Source organism: Lactuca serriola, chromosome 8 (genome assembly GCF_051521515.1).
Source record: "Lactuca serriola cultivar US96UC23 chromosome 8, Lser_US96UC23_V15, whole genome shotgun sequence".
NCBI classification, from domain to species: Eukaryota; Viridiplantae; Streptophyta; class Magnoliopsida; order Asterales; family Asteraceae; genus Lactuca; species Lactuca serriola.
Window position 1 is genome coordinate 284,880,872 of NC_136415.1, and position 22,508 is coordinate 284,903,379.

At 42.8% G+C, this 22,508-nt stretch overlaps 1 protein-coding gene and 1 non-coding gene across 3 annotated transcripts; one reads left to right on the top strand and one right to left on the bottom strand.

Moving 5' to 3' along the window:
• Positions 1 to 75: 75 nt before the first annotated feature.
• TRNAR-ACG (transfer RNA arginine (anticodon ACG)) lies at positions 76 to 148 on the top strand. The gene has a single exon. It is a non-coding gene; the product is annotated as a tRNA-Arg (tRNA).
• A 75-nt stretch (positions 149 to 223) lies between these two features.
• LOC145069010 (GDSL esterase/lipase At3g27950-like) lies at positions 224 to 2,388 on the bottom strand. 2 transcript variants are annotated; one of them, XM_079015981.1, is made up of 5 exons: positions 1,938 to 2,388; positions 1,329 to 1,538; positions 1,100 to 1,251; positions 698 to 968; positions 224 to 559 (listed from the first exon to the last, which is right to left on the bottom strand). In XM_079015981.1, exons 1-5 carry the CDS (start codon positions 2,239 to 2,241, stop codon positions 354 to 356), a joined length of 1,143 nt encoding a protein of 380 aa, XP_078872107.1. In that variant the 5' UTR covers positions 2,242 to 2,388; the 3' UTR covers positions 224 to 353. The 2 variants fall into 2 exon arrangements, with proteins under 2 accessions (XP_078872107.1, XP_078872106.1); XM_079015980.1 differs by having other exon boundaries at positions 1,100 to 1,266; positions 1,938 to 2,387.
• Between the last annotated feature and the right edge of the window lie 20,120 nt (positions 2,389 to 22,508).

Here is a 22,508-nt window from a genome sequence, read left to right on the forward strand (position 1 = left end):
AAACAAAAGTAATTTATTTATATATTTGTATATTGATATTTATATATGTGGTAAATCACTGTAAAAATCAAAAGTGACTCTGTGGCCCAATGGATAAGGCGCTGGTCTACGGAACCAGAGATTCTGGGTTCGATCCCCAGCAGAGTCGATAACTTTTTTGTTTACTTTTTTTCAAAAAAAAGTCTCACTATAGTTCAATATACTACTTAAAAAAACGACAAAGTACATTAATGCTATATATCCAGCTACTTTTCTCCAAAAAAAACGTCACAATAATTATCTTAAACTATCATAAAACCAATTTCAATATACAATCTAAAATCCCATGGCCAAAGAATCAAAGACAATGAGTATTAGGACCCCAAAAAGGCTTCACATGCTTTCATGAGGGGAAGCTTTGGAGCAGAAAAAGAGCCATCTTGAAGCCGATTAGCAATCCATTTGTTACCTGCTTCTGTATAATGTACTCCATCCCAACTAATATATTCTAACGGGTTCGCACAACCTCTACTAAAATCCCCATCTTGCCCTATGCATTGCCCTAGAGGATCCGTAAAGCCTGCAAAAATATTACCTTTTTATGCATATTCAAAAGGGTAAAATGGTAAAAAGATAGTGGATCAGGATCGGCCTGGCCCACTATCTGGTAAGGTCCTTTCTGGCCTTGGATCACTAAAAGTAGGAAAATTTTGCTTACCATGTTTGTTTGCTTGACTTATGAGAGAATATTTGACCGAATACATGTCAACATACACAAACGATGTATCTTGAAGTTGTTTTTGGAGTTGTGAAACTTTATCTTTGAGGTTTTTGTTGAATTCTTGTGCTACATTATTGTATGACCTTACACATCCGATTTGGTCCGTGTTTTCGGGAGTTGGTGGATAGTTTTTCACAAAAAAAGGTAGGCATCCGATTGGACCCGTATTGTGAATCCAAAATGTTCTTGCTCCTTGTTGATAAAGTTTCTATAATAATAACAACATATAAACTTATTATAATTATGATTTTTTGATTGTATAGAGTCTAAATAATTATAAAATTTACCCATTTAGCCTATCATCAACAAAATATAACCAAATTGATCCTCTATCCATACCTCTACGACTGAAACAAACTCATTGATTATGGTAGGGATATATGTCTTCACTTGCTCTTCCTTCATTGATGTAATCCCAGCATGAAGATCATTTTGTCCTATGTCAAATATGTAAAGGGCCCGCTTATAATCCTCGGGCCGTGGAAAACCATCTTTACTGTCAGACCCTAAAATGAATCAACATTATAACAGTGACAGTGACAGTGACAGTGACAGGTTAATATTCTACCTTCACGATACAAATCGGTAGATCTATCTTTGAATTGTTCAAACTGTGAAAGTTGTACATTAAGAGTGAGAGGGTTAAAAGTCCGATTTAGCATCAAAGCATCTGCAGGCTGAATGGTGGACCCACTAGCAGCAAAATTAGCCCCATGTTGAAAATTTGTTCCGATGGAGTCCAAATATGCACTTAAGTATGGTAAACCTAATCGTTCAGCTGCAGATATCCACATATAGAAACATAATTCAAGCCTTTGAATATCTTTATGAAAAGTTTGATTACTCAAAATCTAACCATAACTTTTAAAAAAATGAATCTTTATATCAACCCCACATAGAGATTAAACAAAATAATATAAATTAACTCAGATTCTTATTTAGTATCCAACTTTAAAGTAGAAGCTATAATGCCCAATTCATACTAAACTTTTTCCAGTATCGGAAAATTTGGTCAAATACTAAATCTTAAAGAGTCAACTCAAGATTCAACCAAAGCTTCGAAATCAACCACAGATGAAGATCAAACAAAGTAAATCTAAATCGACTCCAAGTATTGAGAAACTAACAGAAAGATCTAAAATTTAACCATTTAAGTAAAAAATTTCAATAAATTTACCTAAGAAATCGATGATTAGACGCCCATCGGAGTACCTGCCAGAAGGTTTATGAAAATAGGTCATCCCAAAAGGAGGATGAACGCGGCCAAATACAGCAGATACAGCTCCTGTATCTGAATTCGAATCTCCAAAGTTGTAGATTGCTGGAAACTGACAAGAACTCGATTGAGCATCATAAAGATTTGAGATTCTACCTCTTCTAACCATCATCAAAATAGAGAATGTACCAACTAAGAGGGATCCTATTGCCACGATCCAACTCACTCCTCTGCTTAGATTGGCGAGTCGTCGTCTCCAGTCCATGGTTCAAGTTGGGCAACGGAAATTGGTTGAAATAACTGAAATTTTCACTTGGGACTTTTAGCAAACACCTGGATAGCACCTCAACATGAACTCAAGATGATGGCCTCGAATTGATCGAGTCAGAATACATCTCACCTGATGTAGTATAACCAGACAAAATGATATCGTTATTTATTTTTTATTTTTTATTTTTAAGTAATACGGTAATCCGGCCTAAATGTAGCAAAAAAATCGTACAATTGTGCTGATGATATCCAGATATATTCTTAACACTTATATCATTACTAATCATTTATAATATTGAAAGTTTGAAACAATAAAAAAAATATTATGGAATTATCCAACAATAAAAAAAAGATGAAAAAAAAAATCATTATTAATAATTAACAAACATTCAATAGCTTTAATGCTTATATAATAAATATTAACAAAAAATAATTAAAAAAAAAAAAGATCCAATACAATTAAACTTACTGCCTACACTGAACTAAATTACTATCATTAATTCACAATTGTGGTCCACGATGAATTAACTGCTCATGGAATTGACTATAGAACTTCTATATATTTTATTTAATGCTTACAAAGTTAATAAAGTAGAATATAACTTATCGACAGTTGCAACAGCCCATAGGCAATACTGGATCGACGACTGTGAAGGGTTGAAGCGTTATGTGTTATGAAACGACATTGCTAATTCGTGGTTCACATTTGTTATTACTCCCTCCGTCCCATATTAATAGTCCATGTTTCTTTTTTGGTTTGTCCCAAAATAATTGTCTACTTCTAAAAATAAATATGTCTTTTACCATAATATCCCTCATTATTAGTTAAATTACCATAAAATTAAATATAACAACCATAGAATTAAATGCAACATAAGGGTAAGACTGTCATTTCATTTAATAAAGTTAATAGTAATTAATGTTTTCTTAAACTGTGTGTTTTTTGTCTGTGGACTATTGTTTTGGGACGGAGGAAGTATTATTTTTTAGTTTAACATGTATTGAGCTATGAAAATTGAATTATATCTTAAAAAGATATTGGGCTATGAAAATATAGAATGTGGGCTTTAAAAATATGATTTATATATTTTTTCTTTGTAAAAACTATTAAGGTGGTTCATTTAAAAATTTTTAGGTGGGTCACAAATTTTAAGTTATATAACTTAAAAAATAAATTTTAAATTTTATTCAAAAATATTAAGGTGGTTCATTTAAAAAAGATGTCAGCTAGCTTCTCGGCCGAAATTCTCTCCTGAATCGGAATGAAATGGGCACTCTTGGTCAACCGATCCACGATGACCTAAATTGAATCCACTCATCGTGCAGTCCTGGGAAGCTTCATGAAGAAATCCATAGTAATATCCTCCCATTTCCACACAGGGATATCCAATAGTTGCGTCTTGCTATGAGGTCTTTGGTGTTCAGCCTTGACCTTCCTGCAGGTCAAGCACCTCTCGACATACCGGGCTACATCCCATTTCATACAGGGTCACCAATAATCAGGACGAAGATCTCTATACATCTTTGTCACCCCAAGATGGATGGAAAATATGGATTTGTGCACCTCCTACATCAGGATTTGGCGCACACCACCCGCGTACGAAACCCACACTCTGCGGTGGAGTGTCAACAGCCCGCGGCTATCATAGTCGAAGTAGGAAATCTGACCCATGATACGCTCACTCTTCCGGTGTTCCTCCTTCATAGCCTCTTGTTGGGCCTCCCGAATCCGCTCCAAAAGCGGGGTCACTACTGTCATCCTCAGGCAGATGTCTCTGATCGGGGTTGCAAATGCCCTACTACTAAGTGAATCGGCCACAACATTGGCCTTCCCCGAGTGGTCGAGGATCTCACAATCGTAATCCTTCACGACATCTAACAATCGTCGTTGTCTCATGTTTAGATTTGGCTGGTCCGTCAAGTACCTCAAACTCTTGTGATCCGTGTAAATGGTACAACGGACCCCATAAAGGTAGTGTCGTCAAATATTGAGGGCAAAAACAACCTCCCCCAACCCCAAGTAGTGCTTCGAGTAATTCTCCTCGTGAGGCTTCAACTGCCTCGAGGCGTAGGCGATGACGTGCCCTCTCTGCATCAACACTGCGCCCAAACCCGATATGGACGCATCACAATACATTATAAAATCCTCAACGCCCTCTGGCAGGGCTAAGATTGGCGCCTCGCAAAACCTCTGCCTCAAAGTCTCGAACGTTGCCTGCTGCTCACGCCCCCAGCAGAATGTCACCAACTTCTTGGTCAGTTGGGTCAGTAGAACCGCGATCTTGGAGAAATCTTGGATGAATCTTTGATAATATCCTGCTAAACTGAGGAAGCTCCGAATCTCGGATTGAGACTTCAGAACCTCCCATCTCATCACGGCCTCCACCTTGGTCGGATCACCCAGAATACCGTTCTGGTTGACAAGGTGCCCCAGAAACTGCACCTTACACAACCAGAACTCGCACTTGGAGAACTTGGCGTACAATCTCTCCCTCCTTAGGGTATCCAACACCTCTCGCAAGTGTTCCTCATGTTGCCCCTGCATCTTGGAATAAACAAGATATCATCAATGAAAACTATCACAAACCGATCCAGCATCGATCTTCATACTCGGTTCATGAAATCCATGAACGCGGCAGGAGCATTGGTGAGCCCAAATGGAATCACCATGAACTCATAGTTGCCATAGCGAGTCTGAAGTGTTGTCTTCTGCACATCCTCGTCTCCGCCTCTTATCTAATGGTAGCCTGATCGTAAATAAATCTTGGAAAACCAAGATGCTCCCTGAAGATGGTCAAAGAGATCGTCAATCCTCGGGAGTGGGTTACGGTTCTTCACCGTTACCTTATTCAACTCCTGGTAATCTATACACATCCGATGTGACCCTTCCTTCTTCTTCACAAAAAGGATCGGGGCTCCCCATGGCGAACTACTCGTCCTTATAAATCCCTGGTCTAATAGCTCCTGCAGCTGCGTAGACAACTCCTGTATCTCAGGAGGAGCCAACCGATATGGTGCCTTGGCTATCAGAGTCGCACCAAGAACTAGGTCAATCATGAACTCCACTTATCTCTCCGGAGATATCCCAGGAAACTCCTCTGGAAACACATCTGGATACTCCCGTACAACTGGCGCATCGCTCACGGTCGCCTTACCCCCTTACAGGGTGTCCATAACATAGGCGACATAACCCGCGCAACCCTGCTGAAGGTAGCGCCTAGATCTCGCTGCTGAACATAAAGTCGGACCACGTTCCAACCTCTCTCCCTAAATCACCAACTCTCTCCCACTTGGGGTCCTGATATGAACCAACTGTTGCTTACAGTCGATCACCGTCCCGTTAGGGCTCAACCAATCCATGTCTATGATGACCTTGTTCCCACGCAAAGGAATGGGAACCAAATCCACGAGGTAACGCTCGTCATACATCCTCAGGACACAATCTCTGTAAACCTTTGAGGCCCGGACGGATCGGCCGTCTGCAATCTCGACCTTTAAAGGATAATCAAACATGCATGAAGACTCAACAAACCTCTTGCTAAGTGCAAGAGATACGAATGATCGGGTAGCCCCCAAGTCAAATAATACATGTACTAGGATGTCATTCACATGGAACGGTCCTAAACAAAACACATAGAATATAAATATCAAAACTGGCATATAATAAAAGTTAGGGTGAAGAAAACATACCCATCATCACATCCAATGCAACACGTACCTCCTCGGCTGTCAGATGGAAGGCTTGGCTCCTCACCACATGAGCATTTGTCTTGCCCTGGCGGCCATCTATGATCCGTAGGGTCGCTAGAGCCGGTGTCGTTACTGGCGCTCCTGATACCAATATCGGACAGTTGGCCTTTTATGGCCCTTTTGATGGCATTGAAAGCAAATCAGGTCATATGTCTGAAGGGTGGGGGTAGGGGCAATACAATCCCCGCCAAGGTGCCTGAACTTGCCGCACTTATAGCAGCCCGATCCCCTTAATCTGCAAACTCTTTCATGAGTCTTGCCGCATTTCCCACAGCGGCTCCGACCCTACTGGCCCTTCGACCTCGAGTCGAATCCCTTGGGTTTCTTCCCTAAAACCCCAATCATCTGCCCAGCCTCTGCCTTCCTCTTCTTAACGTGCTCTATGTCAATATCCTTATCTCATGCCCTGGCTATCATATCATCCAAAGCTGGGCACGCCGAATAGTTGACATATTTCTGAATGTCAGCTCTCAACATATTATGATACTGGGCTTTCTTCATTTCCTCATCACCAGCATACTGAGGTACCAATAAGGCACTCTCCCTGAATTTGGCGGTAATCTCCGCCACTGTCTCCGTAGTCCGTCTCATATCCAAAAACTCCATGGCTAGCTGCTGAATCTCCATAGCTGGCGTAAACTCGGCCCGGAATCTGGTCACAAAGTCCGACCATGTCATAGCCTTAATGGTTGGGGCTCCCAACGTATCACTTACTACCTCCTACCAGTCTCTGGCCCGCTCTCTCAAACAACAAGCAGCAAACCTGACATTCGACCCCCCAGGGCAAAAGCTCGTCACCTACACAGACTTAATGTCCACGATCCATTGTCTCGCCACGATGGGGTCCTTCACCCCGCTGAATTCTGGCACTCCGCATCCCCTGAAATCCTTGAAGGAGAGTGTGTGAGTCCCCGACTGGCCAAGTTCCATGGCACTTCTGAATGCCCTAAAGCAATCCTCCATCAACTCAATGATACTCTCCTTGATCGACCCGAAAATCACCGGGGTCACCTCAAGGATGCCTCTTGTAATCTCGGATGCAATGAACTCATGCAATTCGTCATCAACTAGCTCGGAACCTGTACCCGAACCTAACCCAAACCATGAACCTCTTACTCCATGAGGTGTCATCACCATTCTGAAACAAACCACACAATAATCAGAGTCATACATAATATCGAGAGACCTCATGCTCGCTATAAGTTACCTGGTTTAATCTCAGCTCTTCCTTGATTCGAGTACAGATACTCTGCTTTCAGTAGTACGGGCGCATACTACCTTCCACATCTATCCATACTTTCCTCAAGAATTTCCTTGACTTCACTAAGTCCCTATCACTACTACTACTATCAGCACTAATCTCACCCTAGGCTTTTCCTAGGATAATCTCCAACATACTCTATGCCATCAACTGCATAAGAAGTCCCTTCTATCTCTCCTTAACTAGCTCGCGAGTACCATTACATATTACTAAGACCAAAAAATTCTTCGAATAAGAGGTCCTACCCTACAACGGTTGGACTCAAACAAGAGCTGCGAAATAAGGCTAGACTCCTAAAAGCACAAAGCAATCCGCATTCGAGCATCGAGTAACCAAAATCAAGCATATCCTAATCAAACCATCATATTACCGACTAATCATTACTAGCAATCAGTTCAATAAGCACATACAGTAGGAATATAAGGCATCTTCTTAGATCCTTATCCCTAATCTAGAATGCAATTCTCATTCACATACAGTAGGCATATAAGGCATCCTTCCTAGATTGTTAGCCTATTCTAGCATCCAATTCTCATAATCATATCACATATTATAATAAACATGTATGGTATCTTGGGGAAACTTACTTGAGCTCGTCTGATTGCATGCATCACACTCCTTGTTCTTTCAAAACCCTTAATTTTAATTTTTGAAAAATCATTTTCATAGTAAAAATTTCTCAAACCCTAGATTTGAGTCCAGACACCCCCTAAGGTGTGTCCGAATCCCTTAAACCAAGGCTCTGATACCAACTTATAACATCCCAAAATTTAAGACCAATTTTTTTTAATATAATAATTATAAAACCAATTGTCTGAAAACATCCATAGTATCAAATCATATCAAAACCAGTGTATCAATAGTCAAAACATGTGATGATAAAACAACATCATAGTATAACTCCCAAAGATCTCATGTATGGAAATCATGGTGTGATGCGTTGCAATCATGCCGACTTCTTTCCTTTCGAAGAAGAAGTACCTGAAACCAAAACTGAAAACCGTAAGCACAAAGCTTAGTGAGTTCCCTCATCATACCACATACCATACAATAACATATTTCCAAGCATATATGGGTGTTGGCCTACCCCTTCGGTCTCTTTCAACCGATAACCGCCTAGCATATCAAGGTGTTGGCCTACCCCTTCGGTCTCTTTCAAACGGTAACTGCCTAGCATATCTGGGTGCTGGCCTACCCCTTCGGTCTCTTTCAACCAGTATCGGTGACTATTTCACCCCCTATTACTACCACATATCATCTTAGTACATAAACACATAAGTCACATACTGCCTAGCATATCTGGGTGCTAGCCTACTCCTTCGGTCATTTCAACCGGTTACGGGGTCTATCTCACCCTTCCTACCACTATCACATAATATCATAACATACTAGCACATAAATCATAACATATAGTGGCATACCAGACAATCATCTCAACTATAATCAGCTACTAGTGGGTTGACATTGGTGCCTTCAACCCACTTCTACTGGAAGGTAACTAACCTCGAATATCGAAAGTAGCTGGAAATCCTCAACTCCGACAATCAACCCAACTCAAGCTCTTATACATAAAAGATTTCCTTAATTACGCTTTTAAACTCATGAACCCTTAAGGGACAACTTTGGTCCAAGTCAAAGTCATTATTTCGAGTTGACTCAACTTGCCGAGTTCCATAAATCATAAAAACCTGAAATCGCAATCCAACTCGTCGAGTTCTTTCATGAACTCGTCGAGTTCCTCCCTATCAACAGAATTTGGACTTCTCAAATTAACCCGTCGAGTCCATCCTTTAACTCGTCGAGTTCTTCCTTTTAACATAATCGGGACACTTCGACCCAACTCGTCGAGTTCCTCTATGAACTCATCGATTTCTTCTGTCTGTTAAGCTTTCTCAATATATTAAGCTATCATTCTTCAAATCCAAGTCCCATATTCCAAATCGAAGTCAGAAACACACCTAGGAGGGTAAAGTTTCCAACTTTACCCATTAAAACCCATCCTAGAAGGAATAAGCTCTAACCCTAACTCAAAATGGCTTAGATCCAACTCCAAAAGCCATCAAAAGTTCAAGATAGACCATGAGGTCATAGATCTAGACTCTAGGGACGATTTGGTCACGTAAAGTTCCTATCTTTACTTTCATGCATGACCTACTTGGCTCAAAAGACCAAACAGATGGTCTAAAAGTTGCATGGGACTTCCATGGCCATAAATGTAACATCTCCAATCCCATGTATAAATTTTAAAAGCTTTGTATTCATTTTATTGAGGGAACTCGACGAGTTGGAGGCCCCAACTCGTCATGTCGAACCTAGTCAGGCCGCGTGGTTTATGGCTCCTACTCGACGAGTTGGAGGACCCCAACTCGACGAGTAGAGGTTGTGCATGAAAACCCTAATTTTTAGGGTTTTCACCCTATTTAAAGGACCTTAATTCCTTTCCTCCATCCTCCTTACCACCTTTTAATAGCCAAAAGCAACCCTAATCGATCTAAACCCTATTCTTGAGTGTGTGAGAGGCTAGAAGTGTGATTTTGGTGCATTTGTTGAAGAAACATGAATGTTAAGAAGCTTGGAATGAGAAGAAGCTTGTAGATACAATATCTACACCGTCTTGGCTTTCATTTGAAGGTAAAAAGTCTTTACCTTGGCTTTCCATTTCTTAGATATCTCTTATGTTGAAATATTGCATTTTGGTGCAAAATGGAGTCACTTTTAGATTTGAGCTTGTCACAAGGGCATGGTTTCAGATCTTGACTCCTCTTAGACCTTATGGACATAAAGCCTCAAGCTTTATGAAGCGTTGGCCCTCCTTCATGTCCAAAACCTTCTTCTAAGGCTAGTTATGAGTGTTTTAGCTTCATGGAGCCTCGTATGCACGTAAAGTTAGCAACTTTACGTGATAACAACACCCTAGGAGCCTAGATCTACAATTTGGAGCGTTGGTTTCAATTAAAAGAATCTGAATGAGAAATGGATTGAAGGAACTTGACGAGTTACATAGTCAACTCGACGAGTTGAATGAAGGTTTCCCGCCTTCTGGATTCTGCATGAACTCGGCGTGTTGGAGGGGCAACTCGACGAGTTGGTTAAGGTTTTCCCGACATTTTTAGACACTACATGGACTCGACGAGTTGTCTAGAAACTAGGCGAGTCGATTAGGGTTTTCACGATTTCTTGAGTTCTGAAGGAACTCGACGAGTCAGTGAGTTACACTCGACGAGTTGGGTCAACATGGACTGTTGACCTTGACCGTTGACTTTGACTTTGACCAAGGGTTGACCAGTTTGACTTCTGGGTGTGTTTTAGTAATTTGGAAATTTATGGAAGCGGATCATTGTGTAACACCCAAAAATTTCGAACCAATTTAAACTTTTTATACATGTCAAGTTCATCAAAACATTACAACTTTGTTTTCAAAATATTGGTTATCAGAGTTTTTCCCAGAAACATAAATATAATAGGAGGAGCAGTACGATCACGCCTTCGCCTTGCCGCGATCCTCTGATGTACCTGAAACAATAAATTGAAACTGTAAGCCCGAAATCTTAGTGAGTTACCCCCAAAATACCGATACACATACAGTCCATATAGCAATATCAACATTAGCATATCATATCAATAAACAGAACAGCATGCACTGGGCCCACATCTTAACAAGCTGGATTACCCCCTAGGCCCTCAGTATGAGTCTGGAATACCTTCCGGGCCCTCAGCTCGTATCTGGAATGCCATCGAGCCCTACGTACGAGTCTGGAATGCCTACCGGGCCCTCAGCTTGTATCTAGAATGCTCCTGAGTCCTCAGTATGAGTCTGGAATGCCTACCGGGCCCTCAGCTCGTATCTGGAATGCTCCCAAGTCCTCAGTATGAGTCTGGAATGCCTATTGGGCCCTCAGCTCATATCTGGAATACTCTCGGACTTGTTGGCTACCGTACGGAGCAGTACAAGCTCAACCCACCCACATAACATGTCGACATGTAACAAATAAATGCACATACAGGTAATCAATCAGTATCACAGGCAGTCCTACAGATCTACCCGACTAGCATATCAACTGGCATACATTACTAACTCAACTCAACATATCAACAACTACTAGGTTATCAAATCCAATGGGCCAGCCTTGGTGTCTTAGACCACTTAGTATAGTGAGGATAACTCACCTCGAAGATGTCAGCTCGGTAAATAATCAAAGCTCTCCGATCACTTGTCAAAGACTCCACCACCTATTACCATAATATGACATGCTCATAAGTCCTTCACCTTATAAGGTGCTGCATAAACCACTAGTCAACCCCTTGTCATAGTTAAAGTCCACAATCAAGGTCAACAGTCCATGTTGACCTTAACTCGCCGAGTACACTTGGGTACTCGTCGAGTTCTTTGAAGCACACTCCAACTCGCCGAGTCATCAGAGTGACTCGTCGAGCTCCTTCGAATCTTCGATCAACCCTTAAGGCCACTCGTCGATTTCCCTCCTTGAACTCGACGGACATACATGCAAACGTGTCCAGGTTAAAACTCATCCGACTCGCCAAGTTTTTCTTCAACTCGTCGAGTCTTATGTCAATCTTCATCAGACTCGCCGAGTTGTTCTTCCAACTCGTCGAGTTCACAACCATCTTCATGTGACTCGCCGAGTCAACTGTGCACTCGCTGAGTTCATTCAGTCATTTTATCATGCAGACAACTTTTAAGCCATGGCAAGGCCCCACATTGTAGATCCAACCTCCTTAGGCCTGCTTATCATGTAAAGTTGCAAACTTTACGTGCATGCAAGGCTCCAATGTCTCAAAAAGCCCAAACTATGATTGAAATGGGGTTTTACACATAGGGAGGGGCTCAAACTTGCTAAAACTAATAACTTTATGGTCCCTTAATCCTCAGAGAGTTTAGATCTGAAGTTACAACTTCAGATCTTGGCTTATACCCTAGAAAATGACTTTATAGTCTAGAACGAAATAGAAATAGGATAACAGCTTGATACCTTCCTAAGAGATGACAAATGGAGTAGATCCAGATTTCCCCCAAACTCCTTGCTTCAAACCACTTGCTTCCCAAGCTCTTTTCACCAAAATCCCCTTCCAAGGCTTCAAACACCCAATGCACACACACACACACGTATTAGGGTTGATAAGAGACTGCAAAGTGGCTGAAAGATGTTTGTGTTCTTTTAAATAGGGTGCACAACCCCGGGATTTAGGGTTTTAGCTGCCAGCTCCTACTCGCCGAGTCCCAATATGCACTCATCGAGTAGGTCACTTAACCCTTGATCCTTCCCACTGCTACTCGACGAGTAGATCAACCGACTCGTCGAGTAGGGCTTAGCCCTAAAACTCGAATTTAGACAATACCTGAGAATTGGGCCGGGCATTACATATTGGTGGATGTAGGTGATTGAGTTTGGAGCTGTATTTGGGGGGTTTGACATTATCATCCCGAGCTACTTGTGAGGTGAGTTGTCCACACTATACTAACAGGGTCGAAGGCACCAATGCCGTCCCTTCATTTGGATTGTTATCCTGGTTATTGCATGATGATATGCTTAGTGACTTGTTAGTTCGGTATCCTGGTATATAGGATGATGCTATCTTAGTGACTAGTTAGGTCGGTATCCTGGTATATAGGATGATGCTATGTTAGTAATTTGTTAAATCTATTTGACTATATATACATGCTAGATAGCGTATGGTATTTATGTGCACATGATTGTTTGATTGGGGGTTGGGTTGAGGCGGTCATGCTTTGTGCTTGCACCAACATACCTAGGGCGGACCGGATAGACTGCAGACCCGGTTGAGGAGGTCCAGACGCGCTGATGGCTCTAGATAGACTGATGGCCCTACGAGTCGGTCCAGTCAGGCTGATGGCTTATTATGCATGTTGTTTGTTATGATATAGTTATATTTGTATGGTGTTGTTATTTTGGGGGAACTCACTAAGCTTCGGGCTTACAGTTGTTGATTATGTTTCAGGTACTTCTGATGATCTTGGGAAGGCGAAGGCGTGATCGTGCACCTCCTTATATTTTTATGACTTGATTCTGGGATGCTCTAACATGAAACCATTTTGGAAACAAATTTGTAATAATTATTGGTTTTTGAATGATTTAAATTTTTTTAAATTGGCATGATTTTTATGGGTGTTACAAGTTGGTATCAGATCCTTGGTTTGAGTGAATTGCAAGAAAAACTCGTGTGTATCCAGTCTCAAACTAAGGACAAGATTTTACAATGATTTTTCAAATGCTTTTCAAAATAATAAAGGAGGATGCAAGTGTACGATCATCCGGAGCTAGTAAGTAGACCCCAAAATACCTTACGGATTATTTGATTTTGTGATATGTTAGAACAACATGCTAGTACTAGGCTAGGGATATTCAGGAATTGCATGATAGAATTGTCTGATTATATGATGCCTGATAGCCTAGGATTTTTCCTTATATGAAATTGGCATCATTATTGCAGTTGCTTAGTGTATGCATCATGGTCGTACGTAATTAAGATCTTATAGCCTGAGAGTGTTTGGTTTGGCCTTATTTCCTGTTCTTGTTGTATGAAGGGCTTAGGGTAGGATCATATATTCGAAAGTCTATAGGGTCCAACGTTATGTATGGCTAGCATATACAAGTGCTGCAGGGTTAGTGGAAGCTCCATGGGTGGGTTGTGAGAGGTCGAGAGGACAGTTATGAGATATTTAGCACTCCTCTAGGAGTGAGGATTGAACGCTCGCTATATTTATGTATATTGTTAGGGTGTTGTGGTGATACTTGAGACAAATACGGGTAGGGGTGGAAGGTAGTATGGGCCATACTACTAAAAGCATAAGACCCATATGCGTAGCAAGGAAGTCACAGCCCTAGGGCTTTGTTGGGAGTTGGTTCCCGGATTATTATATGGAATATCTGATATCTTGCTGGTATATTTTCAGCATGGTGGTTACTAGACAATTTGTGATTGGATCCAGATCAGGATCAGGAGATGGTGGTCAGGAGGGACAAGTAGTGTCTGAGGTCATTGGTCAGATGAGGTCGGATGCGTTGGATACCAGAATTCGAGAGATCATGCATGATGAGGTTGCTACTCTGCTCTGGGCATAGTTGCCAGAGATGTTTGGGTCTCTCAAGACCGCCATGGTGGAGTACTTTGACGAGCGTTATGCAGCTTTTGCTGAGACGGATGTCTCTGCAGCCTCCGTAGCCCTAACAGTTGCTGGTGGTGGGACCAATCGGGCTTTTTAGTACCAGGACTTCGATAACACGAAGCCCCTGACTTTTGATGGGATTCAAGACCCGATTTTAGCCATGAGGTGGTTGTCTGACGTGGAGGGATGTTTCTTCATGTACTCATGTCCTGCTGACCAGAAGGTCAGATGTGTCCTGAACTTGCTGAGGTCCGGGGCAAAGGACTAGTGGAGGTTGATCACAAGGTCGTACACTGATGATCAGAGATCTGCGGTTACTTGGGAGCAGTTCAAGGATAAGTTTCGTGCTCGCTACATTCCGTGGGTCGAGTGGGATCAGTTTGCTCAGGAGTTCTTTGAGTTAAGACAGGATGTTGAGACGGTGACGAAGATCACCCGTATGTTCACTGAGAGGGTGCTGTTCTGCCCGGAGTTTACTTCCGAGCCGGCTCAGATGACACGTTATCTGAGCATGCTCAAGAATGACATCCTTCAGTTTGTTCCCACCCAACTTTGCGATACACTGGTGGAGTTACAGGAGGCCGTTAGGCAGAGAGAGTTTGAGATCGAGTTACAGTTATGGGAGCAAAGGCAGGCCCCGGTGCAGTAACAGCCAACACCAAAGTGGTCTAAGACCACTGATTCTAGGTCAGGAGGACAACATGGTTGCACTTGTGGCAAATGAAGGAATGGTCACTCGGGGATTTGTAGATCTGGTAGTGTGTGTCGTAAATGCGGAAAGGAGGGGCACTTTGCGAGGGATTGCCACCAGCCAGCCCCAGTTCAGGATATGAGGATCTGCTACCACTGCCATCAGGTTGGTCACGTGAAGACCAACCGTCCACAGCTCGGTGCCAGGCCGGCGCAGGCTCCAGCATCGGCTACACTGAGGATTACTGACGGGAGTTAGGGTAGAGCATGGCCCCCGAGGGCTCAAGGACGTGACTTCCAGCTTACAGCCGAGGAGGCCAGGGTAGCAACAGATGTGGTTGCTGGTATGTTTCTATGATTTATCTTATTGATTATATTTGTTTTAAGCTTATATGTATTGTACCATGTTAGGTACATTCTTAGTGAACTGCTTACCTACTTTGGTATTATTTGACTCAGGGGCGAGTCGATTATTTGTCTCTCAGTCATTCAGTAGGGAGTTCGGTTTTCCAGTAGGTGAGCTAGACTGTCTGTTGCGAGTCACTATCTCCAACGAACATGGGATTTCCGCTTCTTCAGTCTATCGAGGTTGCGTGTTGGATATCTTTGGGGTATCTTTCCCGATAAACTTGATTCCGATTCCCATGGGGGGGTGTGTGTGTTATTGTGGGTATGGACTGGATTAGTCACTTGGGTGTCATGATCCACTGCGAGGGTCAGTGGGTGGTAGTTCCAACCCCAAGTGGGGGAGAACTTGTTATCTTCAGCGAGGGCACTAGGTTGGGTTCAGGGTTATGCTCAGCCGCCAGGGCTCGACAATATATTCAGCACGGGTGTGTAGGTTATCTAGCGTATGTGGTGGATACGCGGGTCAGGGATCAGACCTTGGTTTCAGAGGTTCCAATAGTCAGGGAGTTTGCTGATGTGTTCCTGCAGGAGTTGAACAGAGTGCCTCCGGAGAGGCAGGTCGAGTTTAGGATCGACCTAGTGCCAGGTGTGGCCCCTATCACCAAGGCGCCGTACCGATTGTCATCTACAGAGATGCAGGAATTTCCATAATATCTCCAGAAACTATTGGGCAAGCAGTTCATTCATCCAAGCAGTTCTCCATGGGGAGCGTTGATTCTCTTCGTCAGGAAGAAGTATGGTTCACACCAAATGTGCATCGACTACCGGGAGTTAAACAAGTTGATAGTGAAGAACTGTTATCCACTCTCAAGGATAGATGATATTTTCGATCAGTTGCAGGGAGCATCTTGGTTCTCCAAGATAGACCTGAGGTTCGGGTACCATCAGGTCAGGGTTAGGGAGGAGGACATGGAGAAGACCGCGTTCCGGACTCGTTACGGACATTACAAGTTCGTGGTGATGCCTTTTGGGCTCACCAACGTGCCGACAGTGTTTATGGACCTGATAGATCGGTTCTGTAGACCGATGCTTGATCTCTCGGTCATCGTGTTCATAGATGGTATATTGGTGTACTCCAAGACCAGGGAGCAGCACGAGGAGCATCTTCGGGAGCTATTGGGAGTCTTGAGGTTAGAACAACTTTATGCCAAGTTCTCGAAGTGCGAGTTTTGGTTACGAGAGGTTCAATTCCTTGGACATCTCGTTAACCAGGAGGGGATTTTGGTCGATCCGGCCAAAATTGAGGCGGTTATGTAGTGGGAGGTTCTGAAATCTCCCTAAAATATCAAGAGCTTCCTGGGATTGGCTGGTTACTATTGGAGATTCATACATGATTTCTCCAAGATTGTAGTACCCCTTGGTCATCTGACGAGGAAAGGGGTGGATTTCTGGTGGGGCCCCGAGCAGCAGAGGGCATTTGAGACCCTTAGACAGCGACTTTGCGAGGCTCCAGTCTTGACTCTCCCAGAGGGAGTTGAAGATTTTGTAGTGTTCTGTGATACATCCATCACGGGACTGGGAGCGGTCCTCATGCAGAGAGGACGGGTGATAGCCTAGGCGTCGCGGCAATTGAAGTTGCATGAGACGAGATACCCCATGCACAATTTGGAGTTAGGAGCGGTAGTATTCGCTCTCAATATTTAGAGACATTATCTCTACGGGGTCCATTGTACCATTTACACGGACCACAAGAGTCTGAGACACATCATGGATCAGCCGAACCTAAACATGAGAAGACGTAGGTGGCTTGACGTAGTCAAGGATTATGACAATGAGATCCTTTACCATACTGGTAAAGCAAATGTGGTTACGGACGCCCAGAGCTGCAAGTCAGCTGGACCTTCTGCTCCAGCTGCATGTATGAGGATATCTATGGATTCTCCACTCGTGAGCTTGATTAGGGAAGCTCAGGCTGTGGATATGCAACCGGAGAACTAGAAGCTTGAGAGGATTAGAGGTGAGAACACCCGTTGCAGTCGGGTCTGGGTTTCGATGTATGGTGGGTTCAGATAGATTGTTATGGAGGAGGCTTATAAGTATCGTTTCTCTATTCACCCAGGGGCCACCAAGATGTACCGAGATCTACGACTGAGTTACTGGTGGCCATGCATGAAGAAGGAGATTTCATGGTACGTTGAGAGGTTCTTGACCTGCCGGATAGTCAAGGCTGATCAGTAGAGGCCGCATGGTCAACTGGAGCCTCTAAAGATTCCCATGTGGAAATGGGAGCAAATCACGATGGATTTAATTACCAAGCCACCGGGAACGGCTAGGGGCTTCGATGCTATTTGGGTCATCGTGGATCGATTGACCAAGAGTACCCACTTTTTAGCGAGATGGGAGAGTTCATCGACCGAGAAGTTTGCCGATTTGTATATCTGCGAGATCATTGCTCGCCATGGGGTACCGGTCTCTATTGTCTCAGACCGTAATGTTCGGTTCACCTCTCGTTTCTGGCAGAAGTTTCACAAGGAATTGGGCACGCGGCTACAGTTCAGTACAACCTATCATCCGCAGACAAAAGGCCAGAGTGAGCAGACCATACAGACTCTCAAGTATATGCTGAGAGCCTACGTTATTGACTTCGTTGGGAGTTGGGAGTCCTACCTACCCCTTGCAGAGTTCTCCTACAACAACAACTTTCATTCCAATACTGGTGTTCCACCATATGAGTTGTTGTATGGACGGAGATGTCGCACCCCAGTCTGTTGGGGTGAGATCAGTCACAGGGTGATGGGACGGATAGAGGTAGTTCAGCAGACTACTATGAGGATTCAGCAGATCAGACAGTGGTTGCAGACCGCGCAGAGTCGGTTGAAGTGTTACGCTGACAGACACCCATTTGAGCTGGAGTTCCTGGTTGGTGACATGGTATTACTGAAGGTATCACCCTGGAATGGCATGATTCTCTTCAAGAAGAGGGGGAAGTTGGGTCCCAAATACATTGGGTCATTCAGGATCATCGCTAGGGTTGGCAAGGTGGCGTATAGACTAGATCTCTTGGAGGAGCTTAGTCGGATCCATAACACTTTCCATGTTTCACAATTGTGGAGGTGCATATTAGATGAGGTGGCAGTGGTGTCATTGGATCATATACAAGTCGACGAGTTCCTGAATTACATGGAAAGTTCAGTGCCCGATCTAGAGAGGAAAGTGAAGGTTCTACGGAACAAGGAAGTACCTTTGGTAAAGATACAATGGGAGCATCGGGGGGGGGGATCCGAATGGACTTGGGAGTCAGAGGCAGAGATGCGGGAGCATTATCCGGAGTTGTTCACCGCAGCCGACTTTGAGGACGAAGTCTAGTTCAAGTAGGGGAGAACAGTAACATCCCAAATCCCAGGTATAAAATTTAAAAGCTCTGTATTCATTTTATTGAGGGAACTCAACGAGTTGGAGGCCCAAACTCGTCATGTCGAACCTACTCAGGCTGCATGGTTTATGGCTCCTACTCAACGAGCTGGAGGACCCCAACTCGACGAGTAGAGTTTGTGCATGAAAACCCTAATTTTTAAGGTTTGCACCCTACTTAAAGGACCTTAAGTCCTTTCCTCCAGCCTCCTTACAACCTTTGACGACCAGAAGCAACCCTAATTGATCTAAACCATATTCTTGAGTGTGTGAGCGGCTAAAAGTGTGTTTTTGGTGCATTTGCTAAAGAAGCTTGAATGTTAAGAAGCTTGGAACGAGAAGAAGCTTGTAGATCCAGTATCTACATCGTCTTGGCTTTCATTTGAAGGTAAAACGTGTTTACCTTGGATTTCCATTTCTTAGATCTCTCTTGTGTTGAAATATGGGCATTTTGTGCAAAATGGAGTCACATTCAGATTTGAGCTTATCACAAGGGCATGGTTTCAGATCTTGATTCCTCTAGGACCTTATGGACATAAAGCCTCAAGCTTTATGAAGCTTTGGCCCTCCTTCGTGTCCAAAACCTTCTTCTAAGGCTATTTATGAGTGTTTTAGCTTCATGGAGCCTCGTATGCACGTAAAGTTAGCAACTTTACGTGATAACAACATCCTAGGAACCAAGACCTATAGTTTGGAGCTTTGGTTTCACTTAAAAGCATCTGAATGAGAAATGGACAGAAGGAACTCGGCAAGTTGCATAGTCAACTCGACGAGTTGAATGAAGGTTTCCCGCCTTCTGGATTCTGCATGAACTCGAAGAGTTGGAGGGGCAACTCGACGAGTTGGTTAGGGTTTTCCCGATATTTTTGGACATTGCATGGACTCGACGAGTTGTCCGGAAACTCGGCGAGTCGACTAGGGTTTTCATGATTTCTTGAGTTCTGAAGGAACTCGACGAGTCAATGAGCTACACACGACAATTTGGGTCAACATGGACTATTGACCTTGACCGTTGAATTTGACTTTGACAAAGGGTTGACCAGTTTGACTTCTTGGGGTGTTTTAGTAATTTGGAAATTTATGGAAGTGGATCATTGGTGGATGTAGGTGATTGAGTTTGGAGTTGTACTTGGGGAGTTTGACATTATCATCCCGAGCTACTTGTGAGGTGAGTTGTCCTCACTATACTACCAAGGTCAAAGGCACCAATGTCGTCCCTTCATTTGGTTTGTTATCCTGGTTATTGCTTGATGATATGCTTAGTGACCTGTTAGGTCAGTATCCTGGTATATAGGATGATGCTATCTTAGGGACTAGTTAGGTCGGTATCTTGGTATATAGGATGATGCTATGTTAGTAATCTGTTAAATCTATATGAGTATCTATACATGCTAGATAGCGTATGATATTTATGTGCACATAATTGTTTGATTAGGGGTTGGGTTGAGGCGGTCATGCTTTGTTCTTGCACCAACATACCTAGGGCGGACCAGATAGACTGCAGACCCGGTTGAGGCGGTCCAGACGTGTTGATGGCTCAGAGAGCGGTCCAGATAGACTGATGGCCCTGCGAGTCGGTCCAGTCAGGCTGATGGCTCATTATGCATGTTGTTTGTTATGATATGGTTATATTTGTATGGCGTTGGTATTTTGGGGGAAACTCACTAAGATTTGGGCTTACAGTTGTTGATTATGTTTCAGGTACTTCTGATGATCGCGGAGAGGTGAAGACGTGATCGTGCACCTCCTTATATTTTTATTATTTGATTATGGGATACTCTGACATGAAACCATTTTGAAAACAAATTTAACTTATGTTGCTATTGTGGATTCGGGAACATCCTTGCTTACTGGTCTAACTGTATGTATCTCACGTGATGCTTCTGTTAGAACTATTAATCTTAGGGATTTCAAGATTTTCATATTTCTTGTATCTAATTAGTTTGTAAATTTCCGTTACAACTTTTATTGATTTGTTTTATCTTTCCATGGAACGGTTATTTGTCTGACATTAAATTTTATGCAATGGATTGTATTTTGTATATGATATTTTATTTATTATGAGACATTAAATTCAAATTTAATTCAAAAATTAGTAAATCTATAAATAATATTTTTTTTAAACATATAAAATTACGATACACAAAAATGTGTGTCATCTTCATTTTTGACATGGCCTTTCTTGACGGGAGCTTTAATGATACGTAATACGAGTCGTAAATGCACGTCGTAAGGTTACGACACGCAAATGCGTGTCGTCTTCCTTTACGACAGGGCCTTCCTTGATACGCATTGCGTGTCGTAAATGTGTGTTGTGAATCGCGTGTCGTAATTGCGCGTCATAAATGCGTGTCGTCTCTCGTTATGACAGGGCCTTTCTTGACACGCATTTGCGCGTCGTCTGAGCGTTTTACGACACGCATTGCGTGTTGTAAAAGGCTGTTTTTCTAGTAGTGTTTGTAATAACTTTTGGTTTTTGAATGATTTAAATTTTTTTAAATTGGCATGATTTTTATGGGTGTTACAATAAAGTTGGCACCTTTATGCCATGAAGTCCCCTCAATACCCTTGATCTGAAGGGTTTGCCCACATGGGACGTCCAAATCCCAAAAACTTACATACTTGGACCATAACATGAAAAAAGCATCCTAAAACAAGATCTAAGCATGCTATAGACAAGGTAGGAGCTTTATACCTCAGATGAACCAGAAATGAAGCCCAACTTCTAGATCTACTCTACTCCTACACGTCCTTGGTCCTTCTTCAAGTACCTTCTTCTTCAAAATCACAAAGAATCCACAAAAGTTGGCTTAAAACTCTCAAAAATGAATTAGGGTTTCGAGGCTAGAGTTTGGGATAATGGAGGCTGGAAATGAGGCCATCTTATGGGGGTTAAGGTGTTTTGATAGGGTGAAAAACCCTGAAAATTAGGGTTTCATTCGTCGAGTTGAGGCTTCTCAACTCGTCGAGTAGACTTCTTAACCTACGTCCCAATCCATCTCTACTCGATGAGTTTGGGGCCTCTAACTCATCGAGTTTCTATACAAAAATAAATAATTATGAATTAAATACATATCAGGAACCAGGCGTTACAGTACTTCTGGTAGGATTCCATTAGTACACCTAGCGTGCACCCTTTTGTACGCCCAGCGTACTCAGCTTGTCCCAAAACTACCCAAACTTCAAACGGTCATAACTTCTTCGTTCTAACTTCGTTTTCGACGTTCTTTATATCCACGGAAAAGTATTGAGGATCTCTACAACCCTATCTAATTACTTTAGACTTAAAACACATCGAACTAAAATCTATAATTCATAAAAGAAGTATGAACCACTACATTTCCATTTTACCCTTTGACTCCAAAGTGCAAACCGAACTATTTGGTCACATATCTACATTACCCACATCCAAATGGTTTCAAAGGCCCTAATCCTTATGATGACCGCTCTTCGGGCCATAACCTCGAATTAGGAATTGATTCGGAACAGGGCATTACAACTCTCCGCCACTTGAATTAGATTTCGTCCTCAAAATCCGTCCTTACCTTCCCCAACACATTCAACAATCTGCTAAATACCTACACAACACGGGAATAATTACAGCCTTCCCAAGGCAACCAAAACCAACCAAACCAGACTATCTCTAATCCTGGTG

Bases quoted from the DNA above. Each gene is read 5' to 3' on its own strand.
- LOC145069010 (XM_079015980.1), bottom strand. From the start codon at position 2,241: ATGGACTGGAGACGACGACTCGCCAATCTAAGCAGAGGAGTGAGTTGG. The intron at 1,267-1,328 runs GTAGAATATTAA...GATTCATTTTAG, and splicing joins TACCGATTTGTATCGTGAAG to GGTCTGACAGTAAAGATGGT. The intron at 969-1,099 runs GTATGGATAGAG...TTATTATTATAG, and splicing joins AGTTTGTTTCAGTCGTAGAG to AAACTTTATCAACAAGGAGC.